This window comes from Lepus europaeus, chromosome 17 (genome assembly GCF_033115175.1).
Source record: "Lepus europaeus isolate LE1 chromosome 17, mLepTim1.pri, whole genome shotgun sequence".
In the NCBI taxonomy this organism is placed as follows: domain Eukaryota; kingdom Metazoa; phylum Chordata; class Mammalia; order Lagomorpha; family Leporidae; genus Lepus; species Lepus europaeus.
The window spans coordinates 37,032,429-37,051,322 of record NC_084843.1 but is presented as its reverse complement, the minus strand read 5'-3'; the positions used below and the strand labels follow the sequence as shown (position 1 = coordinate 37,051,322).

Here is an 18,894-nt window from a genome sequence, read left to right as displayed (position 1 = left end):
AACTGATTATTATTGACATTTTATTTTTGGAAAATACATTAACTGTCTGTTGACTTTGTCTTTTGAAGATTCTTGACTCCTCTGCATGTTGCATCTGAGAAGGCTCATAACGATGTTGTCGAAGTTGTGGTGAAACATGAAGCAAAGGTATACTTCCTCTTTGGTAATCTTTGACAATGCAGTGAGTTTTCTGTGTAGCAGATGAAATGACGAACTTCCTAAGCCATTTACTTTCTAAGAAGTATTCCTCCCCCTATTTTTTCCCCCTCTTAATCAATACTGAAGAACAGTCCTCTGGGTAACTTTTTCTTAAGGACTTTTTCTAACCGAGAATCTTCAGTTAGCCATACTGATTGTGGTCTGCTATCTTATCTTTTCTTACTTACCTCTTTTATTCTTTGGTTGCCATGATAACTCCTGTTACTTACCAGCAACAGTCTTCCTTACCTTCTCTTATGTCTATAATTAAACCAAAGAACCTGAATAGAGGGAGATAAATTATTCAAATAATTTGACTTAAAACATTAGCTCCCCGTGTTACTATTTAACTGTTCTTTAGTTGCCATTTGTGTACAAATTGTTTGAATTAATTGTTTTCATCAAGTCTGGAAGTCATCATTTCTTACCCATGAGCTTTTTAAAACATTACTGAGTAAAAGCCATACATAGTATCTCAGATTGGGAAAGATGACAGTCACCTAAAATGGCAGTTTTCAGCTGCAGATGCTTGCATTCTTCAAACAGAATCTTTAAGAGAAATTTAGTATGTAATAGAGAAAGAATGGAGCTGCCCCTTCCTTCATGGACTTTGCAGAATGATTTTCTTATCTGTCCTTCCTTGAGTTTCTACTCAGTTCTCTGATTTATTTTTGTGTTTCTTTTCACTATCCTTAACCTCTCTTTGATTTGGGGGAATTCTTGATAATGTATAATCTTTATCTTTCCTGTTGTAAATTACTGAATAAAATATATTTTTGCTTGACTGGCATATCTCATTCGTCTTTCTGTTTTATAACTTTATTCGTTGTTCTTTTTGTACATATAGTATATTACTGAAAGAATATTTGGATGCATATTAAATTGGAATTGTAAAACTCAGTGAAACAGTTTTGACTAGGATGACCAACTATCCAGTTTTGCCAGTACTTGGGGATTTCTGGCAATACTGGATTTTGAGTGCTGAAACAGGAAAGTCCTGGGCATACCAAGACCATGTGGCACCTTAATATTAACAAAATGGTACCCAAATAAAGTTTTCAGGTACATGTTTTACACATTTCAATGAGTTTAGGTATGTGAGTAAATAACTTAATTGGCCTGAGCATTTTAAATCTATTTTTTAGTGTCTGTAAGTGCAGAGACTAGGTGTTCAAAGTCTGCTCTTAGGTCATTAAAAAGTTGTTGTTATATTCCTGTTCAAATATTTGATTCCTTGAGTATGAATTGGCCAGCATCTCTGAATAGACTAGTAGACAAAGGATTGACTACTGGGAACCTTATTTCTCAGATATTTTTTGAAGAATCATGGTGGAGAGGTTAGAGTAGGGATAAGATAGGGGAGTCTTTTTTTTTTTTTTTTTTTTTTTTTTTTTTTTTAACAGAGTGGACAGTGAGAGAGAGACAGAGAGAAAGGTCTTCCATTTGCCATTGGTTCACCCTCCAATGGCCACCGCGGCTGGCGCGCTGCGGCCAGCACACTGCGGTGATCCGAAGGCAGGAGCCAGGTGCTTATCCTGGTCTCCCGAGGGGTGCAGGGCCCAAGGACTTGGGCAGTCCTCCACTGCACTCCCAGGGCACAGCAGAGAGCTGGCCTGGAAGAGGGGCAACTGGGACTAGAACCTGGGGTGCCAGCGCTGCAGGCGGAGGATTAGCCTATCGAGCCATGGCGCCGACCAATAGGGGAGTCTTAACAGGTGATTTTTTGTGTGTGAAAAATTTCAAAGATAGAGCAAGTTCAAAAAATTTTATAGTAAATAACTTTATATATGCCACCTAGGTTCTATCACTGACTTGGTTGTTTTGTACATATGCATCAGTTTCTTCTATCCATCTATCAGTATCTTTTTTTTAGCACGTCACAGAAACACTTGCAGTTTACTATGTACTCCCCCCAGCCATCAGCATGCATATCAACTAGAGTTCGATATTTATTTCCATTTTTTCTTTTGGTATAAAGCATACATATGCAGTGAGATGCATGTGCATTTGCTGAATTTTGACTAATGCATACACCTGTGTAACCAGTACTACTGTCAAGATACAGAACTTTAGCCCATGTCAGAGACAATTGTTTGAGGCAGTGTCCTCAACTGGTGTCTGTTGGGAATTTTTTCTGACATAGATTATACTTGCTTCTCCTAGTCTTCATATACATGGAATCATATAATATGGGCTTATTCATCTCAGTGTAATGTTATAGAAATTCATCCACATATCAATAGTTTTTCCATTTTATTGTTGAAAAGTATTCCATTGTGAATATATCATGGTATGTTTATATAGATTATTATATTCTACATGATAAATAAGGTAGAAGATATTAAGCTCATAGATATGATTGCTTTAATGCTAATTTCTATCTGCCTTTGCTGCTGCTACCTATCTTGAGGTTAATCTAGACATTTCTAGACCCCAGAAATCCATAAAAATGCATGTATTCAACTTCCTAAGGCAATGTCTAGCTCTAAATATGTTGGATCTATGAATATGAATGCTTTAATGCTAAACATGAACTCAACATCTCACTTTTTGAGAGGGAGAGAGATGGAGAGAGGGAGCTCCTTATCTGCTGGTTCGCTCCTCAAATGTCCACAACAGCCAGGGCTGGGCCAGGCCAAAGCCAGGAACCAGGAACCAGTCCAGGTCTCTCACATGGATGGCAGGAGCCCAGCAGCTTGAGCTGTCACTGTCCTTCCAGAATCTGCATTAATCCAAAGCTGAGTGAGTCAGGAGCCTGAGCCAAGTATTAGACCTAGGCACTCCACTACAGGACATAGGCTAAACAGTCTGCCCCAACATCTCAGGTTTTTAACCCAAAAGAGGGTCTTCTTCTGATGTCAGCCTTCAGGGAATTGGTGAATTTCTGTTCTAGATTTGAGAAGAAATATACTTATTTTGACACAGAATAATGGGCTTCATAAAAAATGTTTGAGATTTTTAAATTAGTAGCAAACATTAAGTACATGATTGGATGTTTTTAAACTGTGCACTGCTGTCTAATTTCAACTTTTTCTGCATTGTTAAGGTTAATGCTCTGGATAATCTTGGTCAGACTTCTCTGCACAGAGCTGCGCATTGTGGTCATCTACAAACATGCCGCCTACTTTTGAGCTATGGGTGTGATCCAAACATTATATCTCTTCAGGGCTTTACTGCCTTACAGATGGGCAATGAAAACGTGCAGCAGCTGCTTCAAGGTATTGAACGTTTCTGTGACATTAATTTTTTTAATTAACCTTTAAAATTTTTCACATGTCAGGTGTGACTTCATTCATTATACCCTAAATCAGCTCATACTCAATTCCCAGATGCCATTGTCATAATTATGATTTTGCTTCATTAGCATTTTCTACCCAGTTTTTCTGAGTAAATAGATAGCTTTCAAGTTTTTGTCAAGAAAGCTTTTAAGAGTAAAATATAGTAGTTTCTATTTCTTTTTAAAGAGGAAAGCTTAGAAGGGTACGGATCTGTCTTAATTATCATTAGATAATTATCACTAGATAATTAAGACTGTTAAGACCTAGTCCTGCTTCTTCACTCCTTTTTAGATCCTGCATGTTTAAAGGTATGTAGAGTTTGCACAAGGTCACCAACTCTGTAACTTACTAGAGCATGTTTAACTATTGAATGTACTTGTATTCATTATATTTTAGAATACTTAGATCAAATATCAGTATATACTTGGCATAAACATTTCATCCTAAAAATCTGATCTCATAACCTTTAAAGTTTCTTTGCCTATATCTCTAGTTTTTTTTTTTTTTTTTTTTTAAGCTTTGACATTCAGATGAGAAGAAATGTAATAGATCAAACCTTTTATATCTTTTAATAGTCAAACTTGGTGGTATTCATACTTGCGAACTGGGAGCCACATTTTGAGAAACACTGCTTGAAAAGATGAAGGCAGGTTGACACTGTCTCTTGGGATCGGTCAGAACTAGATTACAGGACTGCTTTTAGGAATCCCTTTACTTCCCTGTATCCCACACATCAGTTTCATTGTCAGTTTGGGGGATGATAACACTGGTCCTATTTGGTTGCTTGGTGAAGAATTTATAGTCTTGTAGATGTTATGCCAGTATTATTACATATAGCTTCACTTAACCTTTTCATGAGTTTATAGAATAAATAAATGAACTGTAATTTCCAGATTTAAGAGTAGCATGTAATTGTCAAATTACCTTCTAGAAAAGTTTCCCCATTTTATACTCCACTAAGAGTATATGAAAGGACGTGTTTCCCTTGTCATGTTTTTCTTAAGTGAATACGCATGTGTGAATTACAGAAGTAATTGATACTTTTTAGTGCAAACTATAGATACATGGTCATTGTAGCCCCCCCATTCCTTCTTTAAGTACTAGTAGATGATAAAAGAAAGATTTAATTCATGTTTATGAGTAAGTTTGAACATAATTTTAATGTTTTTTAGTCATTACTCTTCTGAGTGTGCAAATTGTTCATATTCTCTGCCCACTTGTCTGTTTAGGCCTTCTTGGGTTTTTAAAGAATACCTTGTATATTAAATTCCTGTCAGGCCGGCACCGTGGCTTAACAGGCTAATCCTCCGCCTTGCGGCGCCAGCACCCCGGGTTCTAGTCCCGGTCGGGGCGCCGGATTCTGTCCTGGTTGCCCCTCTTCCAGGCCAGCTCTCTGCTATGGCCCGGGAAGGCAGTGGAGGATGGCCCAAGTGCTTGGGCCCTGCACCGGCATGGGAGACCAGGAGAAGCACCTGGCTCCTGGCTTCGGATCGAGATGCGCCGGCTGCAGCGGCCATTGGAGGGTGAACCAACAGTAAAGGAAGACCTTTCTCTCTGTCTCTCTCTCTCACTATCCACTTTGCCTGTCAAAAATAAATAAATAAATCCTGTTAAGGTGCAGCATGTTGCCATTTAATGTTTCCATTCCATCTTTTGCCTTATAACTTTGTTTAATGGTATAAATATTTTTCTGACAAATATTTTTCCAAATCAAGTTTATTTGTTGGTTCTACCTTTGGTTGTTCTAAGAAGCTTTTCTATTCCAAGATACAAAAACATTTACCCTGTTTTCTTCTAGTCCTTTTAGGGTCTAACATTTTATATTTGAGTCTTTAATCCAGCTAGTTTATTTTGTTCTAAGGTGTATGGTAAATGTTTTCTCCTTTACAGAGATCTTAAATGAGCTATAAAAACAAAGTTTCAGATTTGGAAATGGCTTCAGATACCTTCTACTGCAACTTCTCTTTTTAAAACTGAAAAAAATCTGAGACTCAGGAAATTGAAATGACTTAGCCCAGTTCACATAGCTAGTTAATGGCACAGCTGTGGTTAGACTTCTGGCCATTGCTCTCCTGATGCAATACTTTCTCCCCATTCCACATGGCTTCATTACAGAGCAGGCCATCTTTGATCACATAATTTATGTTCCTTTATACCTTTATGTGGTATTAATCACTTAAAATTTTTTAATCATTTAAATACTTTTAAATCACTTCAGTCACTTTTGTTATCATATATATTTAATTTATATGTATTACCTTCCAAAAAGAATTTTAAGAGAGTCATGCTGATTTTTTTCCCCATTATCATGGAGCTTTCCTACATAATCTACCAAACTGTAACAGTACTGTCTAACAGAAATGCTTCCCTTAAAGCTTGGCCTCATTTTCTAAATAGAAATTAATCACTCTTCCTGTTTTCTTTCTAGAGGGTATCCCATTAGGTAATTCAGAGGCAGACAGACAATTGCTGGAAGCTGCAAAAGCTGGAGATGTAGAAACTGTAAAAGTAAGATACGTTCTTGTGTTTTAACTCTGAGTTTCTTATTGTGACATTGCTCAATCAATCTGTATTGTTACAATGAAGAGCCTGGTTTATTTTTGTGTGCCATAATTTAAAAGGTCAATAATATAACCTAATTCTCTGCACAAAAGGAGTATTGAGTAATGAAAGAAAAAGACATACATTACAGTAAATACCACATTCCCAAATTAAATAAACTTCATGTAATATCAAATGGGTTTTGTTTAAAGAACCTATTCATTTGTCCAAAAAAGTTGTTGTCCAGTATTGTTTAAGTATGACACATAGGAAAAAAGAACAGTGTTTTTTTCTTTTCTTTGCCTCCTTTACCTCTCTATATCTAGTATTTGTACTGGTAATAATACAGTGTTAGCACATGCCAGAGCCACTTTCTCTTAATAATCTTTAACTCATTGGCCTTTATTGTAGAAACATGTATAATGTCTGACTGCCTGTACCAGAAATTTGTTTTCCTTCAGAAACTGTATATTCAAGTAACTCATTCAAAAGCTTGACATTTTGAAAAAGCAAGACTGTTTTATAATTCAACTAATATAATTTAACTCACCATCTTTCATGAATTAAATAATTCTTCAGTAATGTAATAATGTTAACTTTAATTTCCATAGCTAGTAGAAGAGAAAGCCTTGGTGTTTTTTGCACCTGACAGACTTTCTCATGTCCTGTTTGAGAGGCTTCTGACAAGACAATAAGTCACAGAGAGCCGTGTTTATTGACTTAGTTCTTGGCACAAGTAGTTTGCTCACCTTCTACTTCTCATATAATAGAAAATTTAAAATCTATGTGATTCTTTCCTGTTTTATCTGAATAGATAGTATGCACGGCTCAAGCAACTTTTAATTGATTCTTAAAGAAATACTGTAATACAGTTTTATAATTTGACATGCTTTGTCCTCATCTTAATTCTCATTATGTTATAGACTAGCAAGATATTGAAAGGAGGATTTTTTTCTATTACCAGTGAATTGTGGAGAAACAAATTGCTTGAATTAAAGGGTTGTGAGCTGATTTCATTTTAAAGAGAAATGAAGAAAATTTAAAGGCAAATAGTTAAAGGGCAACTAGCTGATTTTTGTGGCAGAGAGGAAGAATGATTAAAAAAAACTTTAAATGCCCATCCTCTCACAAAAAAACATGAAACCATGTTTAGTAAACAAAATATCAAAGGTGAAGTTGTTTTCTTAAAGATGGAAGGAGGCTAGGGGAAGAGATAGAAGAAGAGATGAAGTTTGGGGCAGGAATTGGCCTTGGAGAACAAAATAATGCCACTGGATTGAGAAAGGCCACTTCTGCCTGTGGTAAACCGGAGTCAACGTCAACTTCTGCTTCTAAAATCACCTGATAGAAATGTACCTCTGTCAGCGTCTCTGTTCCGTATTGTCTCTAGACAGATATCTGTGTGAATCATGGGGACAGTAACATCTGTACATTGCAGCTTTGGAAAGGAAGCCTTTTTCAGCTAGGCTTCCTCAGTTGAACCAAGAACATAGAAAATTGACTGTTTTCTTAATTTTTCCAAAGATAAAAACATAACCAATAGCACTCTGTTGGTTGATTTATTCCAGTAGTGTGGCATGAGTCTCTACATGTAGTTTCACAGCTAGCAGCATCAACATCATCTGAGAACTTGTTGGAAATGTAAGCTTGGAGGTCGTACCCCAGACACACTGATTTAGAAAATAATGGGGCCGGCGCCATGGCTCAATAGGCTAATCCTCCACCTGCGGCGCTGGCACACCGGGTTCTAGTCCCGGTCGGGGCACCGGATTCTGTCCCGGTTGCCCCTCTTCCAGGCCAGCTCTCTGCTGTGGCCCAGGAGTGCAGTGGAGGATGACCCAAGTCCTTGGGCCCTGTACCCGCATGGGAGACCAGGAGAAGCACCTGGCTCCTGGCTTCGGATCAGCGCCGTGTACTGGCCGCAGTGAGCCAGCCGCAGCGGCCATTGGAGGGTGAACCAATGGAAGGAAGACCTTTCTCTCTGTCTCTCTCACTGTCCACTCTGCCTGTCAAAAAAAAAAGAAAAGAAAAAGAAAAGAATGGGGCAGGAACCCGACGCACATGCAGTTGTGAGAAACACATCTAGAGTAACACTTCTCAAACATCAGTGTGCTTACAGACCACCTCAGATTCTTGTAAAATGCAGTTTCTGACTCAGTAGGGTAAAGGTCTGAGATTGTGGATTTTTAATAAGCCCCTCAGTGGTGCTGGTGCTGATGCTGGTGCTGCTGTGATCTCATTTACCTCTGCATATACAAATAATTCAGAAACTTGAATTTTCTGCTAAATGAGTTGAAACACAAATGAGTATATGTAGCATCGGTGTGCACTTGTTCCCTCTTACAGAAACTGTGTACTGTTCAGAGTGTCAACTGCAGAGACATTGAAGGGCGTCAGTCGACCCCACTGCATTTTGCAGCTGGGTATAACAGGGTCTCTGTGGTGGAATATCTGCTACAACATGGAGCTGATGTGCATGCTAAAGACAAAGGGTAAGGACCAGCAGTTGCCTTGCCTCTCTTTTTCTGTGTCTTTCTCTGACCTTTTTAGGAAAATCTGAAAACATTTTTATGATCGTTTATAATTCTTCCCCCTGCCAGGGAAGTCTGTCTCCTAACATTGGCTTAAATACAGCTTCTTTAAGATTTTATCACGGTTAGCATTTATATGAAGATGTATTTGCCTAATGCCTTGCAATTATATACTGGGCAGAGAGATATGAACACAAATATATTGATTTTTCATGTACATTTCTGTTTTCATTGAAGATATTCAAGTTCTTCTATTTATGTTAAAGTTTTCATTAAACTTATAAATCCAGATATTGAGTATATATTTCAATGTTTGTTAAATTCTCTGCATTTAAAATATTTTAATTTTCTCCCCATACTCCTAAAGGAACTCCCATTTCTGTTTTCTGTAGATTTAGGTTCTGTAGAAGTTAATCAGATACTTTCTTACTCAGCTCACAAAAAATCTTTCATCAGTTATATATTATTTAAAGTAAAACACATTGTTCTGTGGTATTATTGATCATTTCACTTTTCATTTCAGAGGCCTTGTACCTTTGCACAATGCATGCTCTTATGGACATTATGAAGTTGCAGAACTTCTTGTTAAGCATGGAGCAGTAGTTAATGTAGCTGATTTATGGAAATTTACACCTTTACATGAAGCTGCAGCAAAAGGAAAATATGAAATTTGCAAGCTTCTACTCCAGGTACATAGAAGTACTTAACTGTGGACCATGAGAATTACACAGAATATGTTTTATGATTTTTCAAGTAACTATTATAAAATTAGTAAGAGGGTGAAAGGCAAAGTCAGCTAATTCTGTACTAGACTTCAGAATGAATGTCAGTAATATATTTCGTATTTAATCTACAAGTACACTTAGTTTTATATACAGACAATTATCATACTGTGCTAGTTCTGTGATTATTCTTATTTTTCCTGTTTAGCACTTTAACCTTGAAATATGTGATGAATTATATAGTTTACAGGCCAAATCTATTTAGCATTGATAAAATTGATGATACAAGGGACTGGCATTGTGGTGTAGTGGGTAAAGCCATCGCCTATAACACCAGCATCCCATGTGGGCACCAGTTCCTGTCCTGGTTGCTCCACTTCTGATCCAGCTCCCTGCTAATGCACCCAAGAGAAGCAACGGAAGGGGCTTGGGCCCCTGCTACTCATGTGATAGATCCGGAAAAAGCTCCTGGCTCTTGGCTTCAACCTGGCCCAGCCCTGGCTTTGCAGCCATCCCGAGAATGAATCAGCTAATGGAAGATCTCTCTGTCTCCCCTTCTTTCTATAACTCTGATTTTCAAATACATAAATAAATCTTGCTAAAAAAATTTGATGGTCCTAGTTTAATATAGGTACTGATAGATATTTTACATTAAAAACAAGAAGATAACTTTATGCTTTATTTTAATATCTGAAAAAGTAATAACAGTTTACATGACAGTTAATTTTTAGTGAGCTACATTATTTTTAACATAGTTTAAAATTTGGACTATATTAATACGTTATAATAACCCAATATTTAACTGCTTCTGTGTTTTATGATTTTTTTGCATGTGAATTAAACATTAACAAAATCGTGTTCAACTTTACAGTAATCTCAAAATGATTTTCTTTGATATAGTTACATTGCTTGATTTCTCATTGGCCAAAGCCTTGCTTAAGCCAGTTTCTTCTTTTCTGTTTTTCACATACCTAGCACGGTGCAGATCCTACAAAGAAAAACAGGGATGGAAATACGCCTTTGGATCTTGTTAAAGATGGAGATACAGATATCCAAGATTTACTTAGGGGAGATGCAGCTTTGCTAGATGCTGCCAAGAAGGGTTGCTTAGCCAGAGTTAAAAAGTTATCTTCACCTGATAATGTAAATTGTCGTGATACCCAAGGCCGACATTCAACACCTTTACACTTAGCAGGTGAGTGAATGAAGTGTCATGGATTTAAGCTAGTGACATCTAAGATTCATTTTGCATGAACAAAATATTTCCTGTAACCAGGAAAAGTTGAATCAAGTGTCTTCTATCACCACCATTATACTTTCTAGTGTATTTGTATAGGGAAGCCATACTTCAAGCTGTCAGAGTTCCAGTTTACCTTAGTAGTGATACATTGCATTTACTGAGAACAATTAAAACAGGCTCTACCAATCAGTCATGTGTTTTGTGATCACAGCTGACCGTCACTATATTGTTTGAATTATCTTTGACGAATGAGTTTTGAAAAAATACTACTGCTTTAGACATCCTTCCTTATAGCAAACTAAAGCTTTCCATTCTCCTGATGAAGCTGCTAAGCAGAAGCAGGAAGAAAATGACTTTCAAAAGTTACATAAACTAAAACTTTTGACAAATTACCACTTTAGATTATAAAGGCCCTATCTCTAAATACATTCACATTATAAAGTTACAGGGGTTAGGGCTTCAGCATAAGAGTTTGAAGGGATAAGGTTCAGCTTGTAACATTTGTTCTAAGTTTTCGTTAAAAAGTTGGTACAGTTTGCTTTGTTTTTCCTAAAACTATACAGCATTGTAATTTCAGTATAGCTGTTTCAGCTACATTGAAGATGCCAGAAAATAAGCCACTTAAGTTGCTGAACTATAGATATATATCTTAGTAGAATTCTGTTACAGGCACAGTTGACTCATACAACTTTATCTAAGATAAATATCCATGGTTTAAAAACAAAGAAAAGAAGCAGGCATTTGCCTAGTTAAGACTCTCCCATCTCATATATGACTACCTGGGTTTGATTCCCTACTCCACTTCCTGCTAATGCAGACCCTGGGAGGCAACAGGTAATAAGTGGCTCAAGTGGTAGAAGACCCAGACTGAGTTCCTGGCTCCCAGCTTTGGTCCCATTCCAGTCCCAGCCATGTTGCAGGCATTAGAGAAGTGAAACAGTGGATGGGAGCTCTGTGTCTCTGCCTCTAAAATAAAAAGTTTTTTAAAAGAAAAAAGTAATGCAGATATCTCTGCTACTTGTGCAATAACTATTCTCCATGCATTTCAGTCTTAATGAACTGTAACTTAGTATGTTCTTGACATTTAAAAGATATTTTTGGTTATATATGATTTTAACCTTTAAATTCTCACTCCATGTAATTTGGAATCTCACTATTCAAGGACACATCTGTCTGTCTTTTAGAGCATCTTGGAAAAGATAACTCGTTAAGTGCTAAATATATGGAGAAAAACTGTTACTACTCAGCTAGCTAAAGGAATTTTCTGGTCCATGCAGCACAACATATAACTGTAATTGGGAATTGTGCTGTGCATACTCATATTAGCTTATATCTTTATAGCTTATCTAGAGCACTTAAGCCTACTATTTAAGTCCATGTTGTCTTTGTAAACCTCAGATATGTTGTATACACAAAATATTTCTACCCACTTACATAGTGTTAAATTCTATACTTTGAGACTGGAAGGACTTTTAGATTAGTGTTTCTGATTTTTTGCTTGATCTTTCAAAATTCTTTTCTTTAGATTCCTCAACAAAGGGATAAAAATCACAATAAATTTGAATATCTTGAACCATTTTAAAGTTTCAAAATATAATCTGTTCTTATTTTGGTAAAGTTAAGTTCCAGATTTGCTTTTTACCTGTGATTATGTATCACATAATACACACACGCCTCATCCTAGTAGCTGACAAGATGATAGTCCTGAGGGATTGTGACATGTTTCCAAAATGCTGAGTTTTACTTCATGGCTTCAGCAGCCAAGGTTCTTCTGCCAGACTTGCAGAGATGCGTACTTATATGTAGTCTACAGCAAAAAGCATCTCCCTGTGACTTAGAAGAGAGCCCTGAGACAGCACTCTGGTTGCTGTCTCCTGCTCTATGACCATTTGTGTTCCTAATTTGACTTTTATATGATTGAGTGACTTGTGGCCCTTGAGACCATGTACCCGAGTTCAGGAAGTTGTATGTAACAGCCATGAAGGCCAGGACTTTGCAAGGAAGGTTTTTAAAATATCTAAGTAAATAACCCATATAGTCTTGGAAGTCTTCATAACCAATAGATATCATCATCAAAAGCTTACAGCTTGTGACCAGAGGGGAATTTTTTCCAGGAGATAAACTTTTAATAGACTCTTGTGAAGAATTTCAGAGTCATAAAAATTTTTTTTCAGAATGTCTCTGCTTTATGCATGTATATATATGAGTGTATTTTTTTATATTAACAAGTGGAAGTGATCTTACAAAGCTGTTTAAGATGGCCATGACTCAGTTCTTAGATGTGTATTCTCAACATCCTAGGAATTTTAACATAAAAAGTGAAGTATGTTTTTCCAGTTGCAGTCCATTTCAAGGAATTGCTATTGTTCCCTCTGTCACACTTAAAATCAGTGTTGGGAATTAAATTATAATTTGAGGAAGAAAAATCACCCATTAAGAATGAATATAGATGGCTAAATGATTCTTACTCAGTGTAATGTATAATTTAACAGGGACCCTTGTAAATTGTCAAATGCCAATAAAATGTCATAAGTGGTTTAAAAAAGTGATCTTATTTCTGTTCTAAATTAGCTGGTTACAACAATTTGGAAGTTGCAGAGTATTTGTTACAACATGGAGCTGATGTGAATGCCCAAGACAAAGGAGGACTTATTCCTTTACATAATGCAGCATCCTATGGGGTAAGTTCTTCTTGATATCCTTAAAGATGCATAGGATTTTCAAAGTCAGAATTGCAGTTCAAATGGAATTTAGTTCAACTTTCCCGTTTTACAGAGAAGTAAATACGCAGCTAAATAACATCGAGATTTCACTTCTCAATCTATTGTAATCCTGCCCGGTGACATGCAGTGTGTTATCATTTGTTTTATTATCTTTATTAGCTCCTATCTTATTTTCAGTTAGGTGTTTATGATTTTGTTTTATTTGGTGGTGACTTGCAAACCCCATTGGTGTCACAAGAATTCATATAATTCATTGTTGTTGAAATAACTCTGAGTGTTGGACTCAGTATTATCCATATTCCACAATGTAGTTTGAATAATTGAGGAGGCTGCTAGTTTATAAATGGATGTTCAGCAGTTATAACACTGAATAAATTAGAAAACATTCAAGTTGTATAGTTTCCTACTCTGTAGAGTTCTTTGCTTTATTCTACATAGTTTCTCAGGTTACTGAAATGAATACTGTAATTTTAATCATCTACCCATAAATCATGATACTGAGAAGAAGGGATTTTTTTTCCTTTCCAGAGTAAATTTAAACATGTAGAAGTAGGTACATAGCTAGTTCTTAAGAACTAAAGTGTGTTAAAATAATATTTCTGACTGTAACAGGAATATTTTCTTTTACAGCATGTAGATGTAGCAGCTTTACTAATAAAGTACAATGCATGTGTCAATGCCACGGACAAATGGGCTTTCACACCTTTGCACGAAGCAGCCCAAAAGGGACGAACACAGCTTTGTGCTTTATTGTTGGCCCACGGAGCTGATCCTACTCTTAAAAATCAGGAAGGACAAACACCTTTAGATTTAGTTTCAGTAAGTGATGGGCTCTTTGAAAAATCTGAATGCTTTCCTGACTTTTTAAAATTTTCTTGATAAATATAAAATGTCTTAGTGAATGTGGCAAAATCTGGTTTTTAGCCCAATCTTAAATTTAGGACTTCTTTGTTTTCATAAGATCAGTAAATAACAGAATTACCAGTCAGTCATTGTACTTTACAAGGTACTTCAGAAAGTTCATGGAAAATGAGATTAATATGTTTATTTTGGTACAGAAATTTTGACACCCATGCATGTTTTTTTTCATAATATATAATATATGTTTTCCATTAATTTTTTGAAGACCTCCTATATGCATGGATGTCAAAATTTTTGCACCAATACAAACTTTGAATTCTGATTTCCCATGAAGTATTTGGTGTGCCCTCACTCATACTTTGGAAATAGGAAGGAAGAGGACACAGTATAACTGCTTGCCTTTAGTTGGGAAACAAGTGGGCCCAGACCCTCTATGAATGCTGTTACTGTGCATATAGATAATGCAACTTCCCCAACTGGTGTGCAGCCACAAAGCCTGCTATCAGTAGAGATTTCCTCCTATCCTACCCTGCCTCCTTCCGAAGTTGTTACCCTTTCAAAATCATTCATGAAACAAGGCTGTCGGTGCAGTTTTCTTCACAGACGGATCCTTTGCTTCCCACTGAAGCTTGTACAGGAATCTGTAATGTAGCTTCTGCCTCTGCTTTAGCCACTGTGATCCAGATGCCTCTCTTGTCTCTACCACTGAGTACACTGATCAGAGCACTGGAGGAAAAGGAAGAAGAAAAAACTTTTTTAAAAATTTATTTATTTGAAAGTCAGAACAACGGAAAGAAATTCTCCTTTCACTGATTCAACCCCCATACAACTGCAATAGCTGGGACTGGGCCAGGCCAAAGCCAGGACTTCATCCATGGCGCCCATATGGTGGCAGGAGTACAAGCACTTGGGCCGTCATCCACTGCCTCCCAAGCACATTAGCAAGGAACTGGATTGAAAGCAGAGTAGCCAGAACTAGAACCGTCACTTCAATATAGGATGCATGCATCCCCAGCAACAGCTTAAACCACTGAGCTACAATGCCTGCCCCAGAACAAATTCTTTTACTATAGGAAAGAAGGGGTGTCTGTTCTACAGACTACTTTCTACTGTTCCAAGTTACAGTGAGCAGTTGATTTAGTTCAGCTGCCTTGGGGTTTAAATGATTTCTCTTAGCAGGCTGATAACCCAACCCTATTTGCAACTTTATATCTTCAGGTAAATGCTTTGCAGTTCCAAACTACCTTATAAGTGAACTTAAGGAATTTACTCCACTTGTATTAGTCTACTAGACTCCATTGACAATGAAGCAAAATGCTCTAGAGAACATGCCTGGGCTTAGAATTAAGGAGACTTGGCCTAGAATTCCTGCTGTTTCACTTATAGATATACATACAGTCTTGTAAGTTGCCTAACCTCTAAGCCTTAGTTGCCACATATATAAATAGAGATAAAATATATGTGGTTAATATAGGAATTAAATGAGGTAATATACTTAAAAGTCCTTTGTATGGTATCAGGTACATAAAAAGCACACAATAAATGGTTCTATTACTTTAAACAAATGTTATATACAAACGATGGGTGCCAGGGAATGCATAGACCAGAGGGATAAGAGAGGTGAGGGCTGGAACAGGCAGTACCATGAAAACAAATACTTGATTTATTTCTTGATGAGTTAGTATCTTGATTGAGCATTGTGAAAAAATGTTTGTGTCACTAATTAAATAAATAGAACAGTAAATTTGGGTACTTTTTTCATTCTAGCAGATTTGGTGAATATTATTACTTTTGTGACAATTTTTTCTCAGTTTTGAGGAACAAATACATTGTTGAATATTTTATAACAAATGCAAACAATTTTGTTTGCTAGCATTTTATATAGGTTGAATTATTTCAGAGTATATAATAGGGTTGAAAGCTCTTTTTAAATGGTATTTCCATATTTCATTTCTGTGCTTTTCAGTCATGGTATCAGACTTAGGATTTTGTTCATTCTTTGCCACATTTTACGGTTTTATTTTGATTTCATTGTATGTGTTTTGGGAAAGATGTTCTGAATTATCATTTATAGTAGTTTGGCTGAATATCAACCTATTCATTTTTTAAAATAATTTTTATGTGATAATTCTGGTGCAGATCTCCTGGCCTTGTCATATATTAAAATGCATTTTATTCGGTGTAATAAAATTGTTTATGACAGACTTCATTTCTGACTTGTCCCCTAGGCAGATGATGTCAGTGCTCTCCTGACAGCAGCCATGCCCCCTTCTGCTCTGCCTTCATGTTATAAACCTCAAGTGCTCAATGGTGTGAGAAACTCGGGAGCCTCCACAGATGTTCTGTCTTCAGGTCCACCCAGCCCATCAAGCCTTTCTGCAGCCAGCAGTCTTGATAACTTATCAGGGAGTTTTTCTGAACTGTCTTCAGTAGTTAGTTCAAGTGGAACAGAAGGTGCTTCCAGTTTAGAGAAAAAAGAGGGTGAGATAATCTGCAAAAATAACAAATAGCCCACATTTGTCATTTGAAACATTGAAAGGCCTTTTTTAACCTGAAATATAGCTGCTACTATCAAATTAATTTACATGACCTAGAAGTTTTAACACTCTGTTGCTTACTTTATTAGAATTTCCAATGACACTTTTTCCATCCAAGTACATAAATGATGAGTCCTGCCTACTCACTAGGTGCAAACCTTTTGCCTGTCAAAATTCATCTGACCCTGCAGCGTAGAACTTGTTAGTATAAACATGTTTGTGAATTAGATTACATCCTTAAAAATAGGAAGACTGATTTTAAAGATACAGTGAAACAGAATTCTAAAATAAAAAGCTAATTTTTATAACTTGCAGACACCTCATTATCTTGTTAATTTTAGAGCTTTATGTTTTTAATTTTTTTGTTATGCTCAGTATTCTGTTGGTGGCTATTAATATTTTGTTTCATATTCATATACATAGTAATATCGCAAAACCTTGCTGTTATAATGTTAAATATACACTTCTGATGTGAAATTTTATTTCTTCTGTATTTTGTTATTCTCCAGTTCCAGGAGTAGATTTTAGCATAACTCAGTTTGTAAGGAATCTTGGACTTGAGCACTTAATGGATATATTTGAGAGAGAACAGGTGAGTAGATCAACTGTTTTAATTCAATTTAGTGTTTTATGGAAACTCCAGCAAAATTTGGGACATATTTCAAATGCCATGAACTGTGTAAGCTGTTGGGGAGTGTTTTAAAGAAACTGGAAATCAGCCACTGTCCTAATTTGATTTATCTTGGAATTTACAATTACATGAATTGCGTATAAAGGTGGATTTTGTAGTGGTGATGGTGGTTTAGTACAATAGCTTTCTTGAATGGAAAATTTAGCTTATTCAATCACTGGAATAAGTTATCCTTGAACTCTCTGTTCAGCTCTGTTGTGTCAGTTGCTACTCCCTCTAAGCTTACGCTTTGCTAACTGCTATGGAAAGGTATATGGACATGCCAACAATATATCCGTGCCTTTCTGAGCAGTCCCAGTTTAAAATACTATGTCAGAATACATTTGCTGATTTGTTCAGAAAATATAGTTACTGCAGATTTGTACCTTAAAGAAATTTTAGAGTTGTTGGACCTAGAACAAGAACATGTGAAGAATTAAAGTTTGGCATAATTTTAGAAATTCAAAGAAGGAAAAGATAACTTTCAGATGGACTATGCAGGGAAAGCTTCAGGGAAGATGTATAAATAAGACAGGATAAGTCCAAATAGTGTCTTCTGTTTGAAATGTAGTGTTAGTTTGAACAATAATTTTGTTAGTTTGCACAATGGGTATAGTATAGACTCTGGAGAAACCATTAAAGACATTGTGTAAATAAGAGTAGATGTAAACTGATGATGGAAATGTTTAGTGAGAGAAATAAAGTGGCATACTTAAAAGTGGTGAATTTGAAAGTGCATTTTTGTTTAACAGTTTAGTTCTGTTTAGGTTCTTAACCTAAATGAAAATCATTATTTTTTGGTTGTTCATGACTTGACTTGCCGTTTCACTCCAACGTTTCATTTTCAGTTAATTTTAGTTTAACAACTGACTTGTTTCCATTTCTAAGCTGCTCAAAGTAATTTGAAGTAAATACATGAATCTAACACATATGAGAATACCAGTATGTGAATGCCCACCAAATGAGTAAGCATTCTAAGTTTCATCTTCTTTTTTGTAAGATCACTTTGGATGTGCTTGTTGAGATGGGACACAAGGAGCTGAAGGAGATTGGAATCAATGCTTATGGACATAGACACAAGCTAATTAAAGGAGTTGAGAGACTTATCTCTGGACAGCAAGGTATTTCATTTAATAATGTTTGTCATCAGTTTAACAGTTTGCACAAAGGCAGGCCCTCGTGCATGAAATGATAGTTTTTGAATCTGTGTGACTGAATAATGGAATCTGTTTAACAGGAAAAACACTAATTAGGATTTAGGAAACCTAATATCCACTAAACTTTCTGAGCTGCTGCTGTTCACTGTGTGAATCTTAGTAAAATTTTTGGGCTGTTCAGAAATTTTGGGATTGCTGTAGCTGTTGAATATTAGGAAATTTGATGAGATAATTCCTGACAGTTATTTTATAATTCTAAAGTATCTGAAACATGAATTAACTCATTTCCTGTGGTAATAGAATAGGTAATGATAGGTTTTAGGCTGGCTCATAAAATGAAGTAGTAAATTTTCTCTCTCTCTCTCTCTCTCTCTCTCTCTCTCTCTCTAAAATTTATTTATTTGAGAGGCAGGGAGGGAGGAGGGGAAAGAGAGAG

General features: G+C 36.3%; 1 protein-coding gene across 2 annotated transcripts in view; it reads left to right on the top strand.

The window, feature by feature from the left end:
- TNKS2 (tankyrase 2) overlaps nt 1–18,894 on the top strand; it is a 62,061-nt gene that overhangs the window by 30,015 nt on the left and 13,152 nt on the right. The window contains exons 11-21 of one of the 2 annotated variants that reach the window (XM_062215365.1): nt 69–147; nt 3,245–3,416; nt 5,905–5,984; nt 8,364–8,509; nt 9,072–9,237; nt 10,246–10,465; nt 13,082–13,191; nt 13,864–14,052; nt 16,323–16,575; nt 17,141–17,223; nt 18,302–18,422. In XM_062215365.1, coding sequence (XP_062071349.1) covers nt 69–147; nt 3,245–3,416; nt 5,905–5,984; nt 8,364–8,509; nt 9,072–9,237; nt 10,246–10,465; nt 13,082–13,191; nt 13,864–14,052; nt 16,323–16,575; nt 17,141–17,223; nt 18,302–18,422 — 1,619 coding nt within the window. The remainder of the gene's footprint in view (nt 1–68; nt 148–3,244; nt 3,417–5,904; nt 5,985–8,363; nt 8,510–9,071; nt 9,238–10,245; nt 10,466–13,081; nt 13,192–13,863; nt 14,053–16,322; nt 16,576–17,140; nt 17,224–18,301; nt 18,423–18,894) is intronic. The other variant, XM_062215366.1, reaches the window with a different exon arrangement.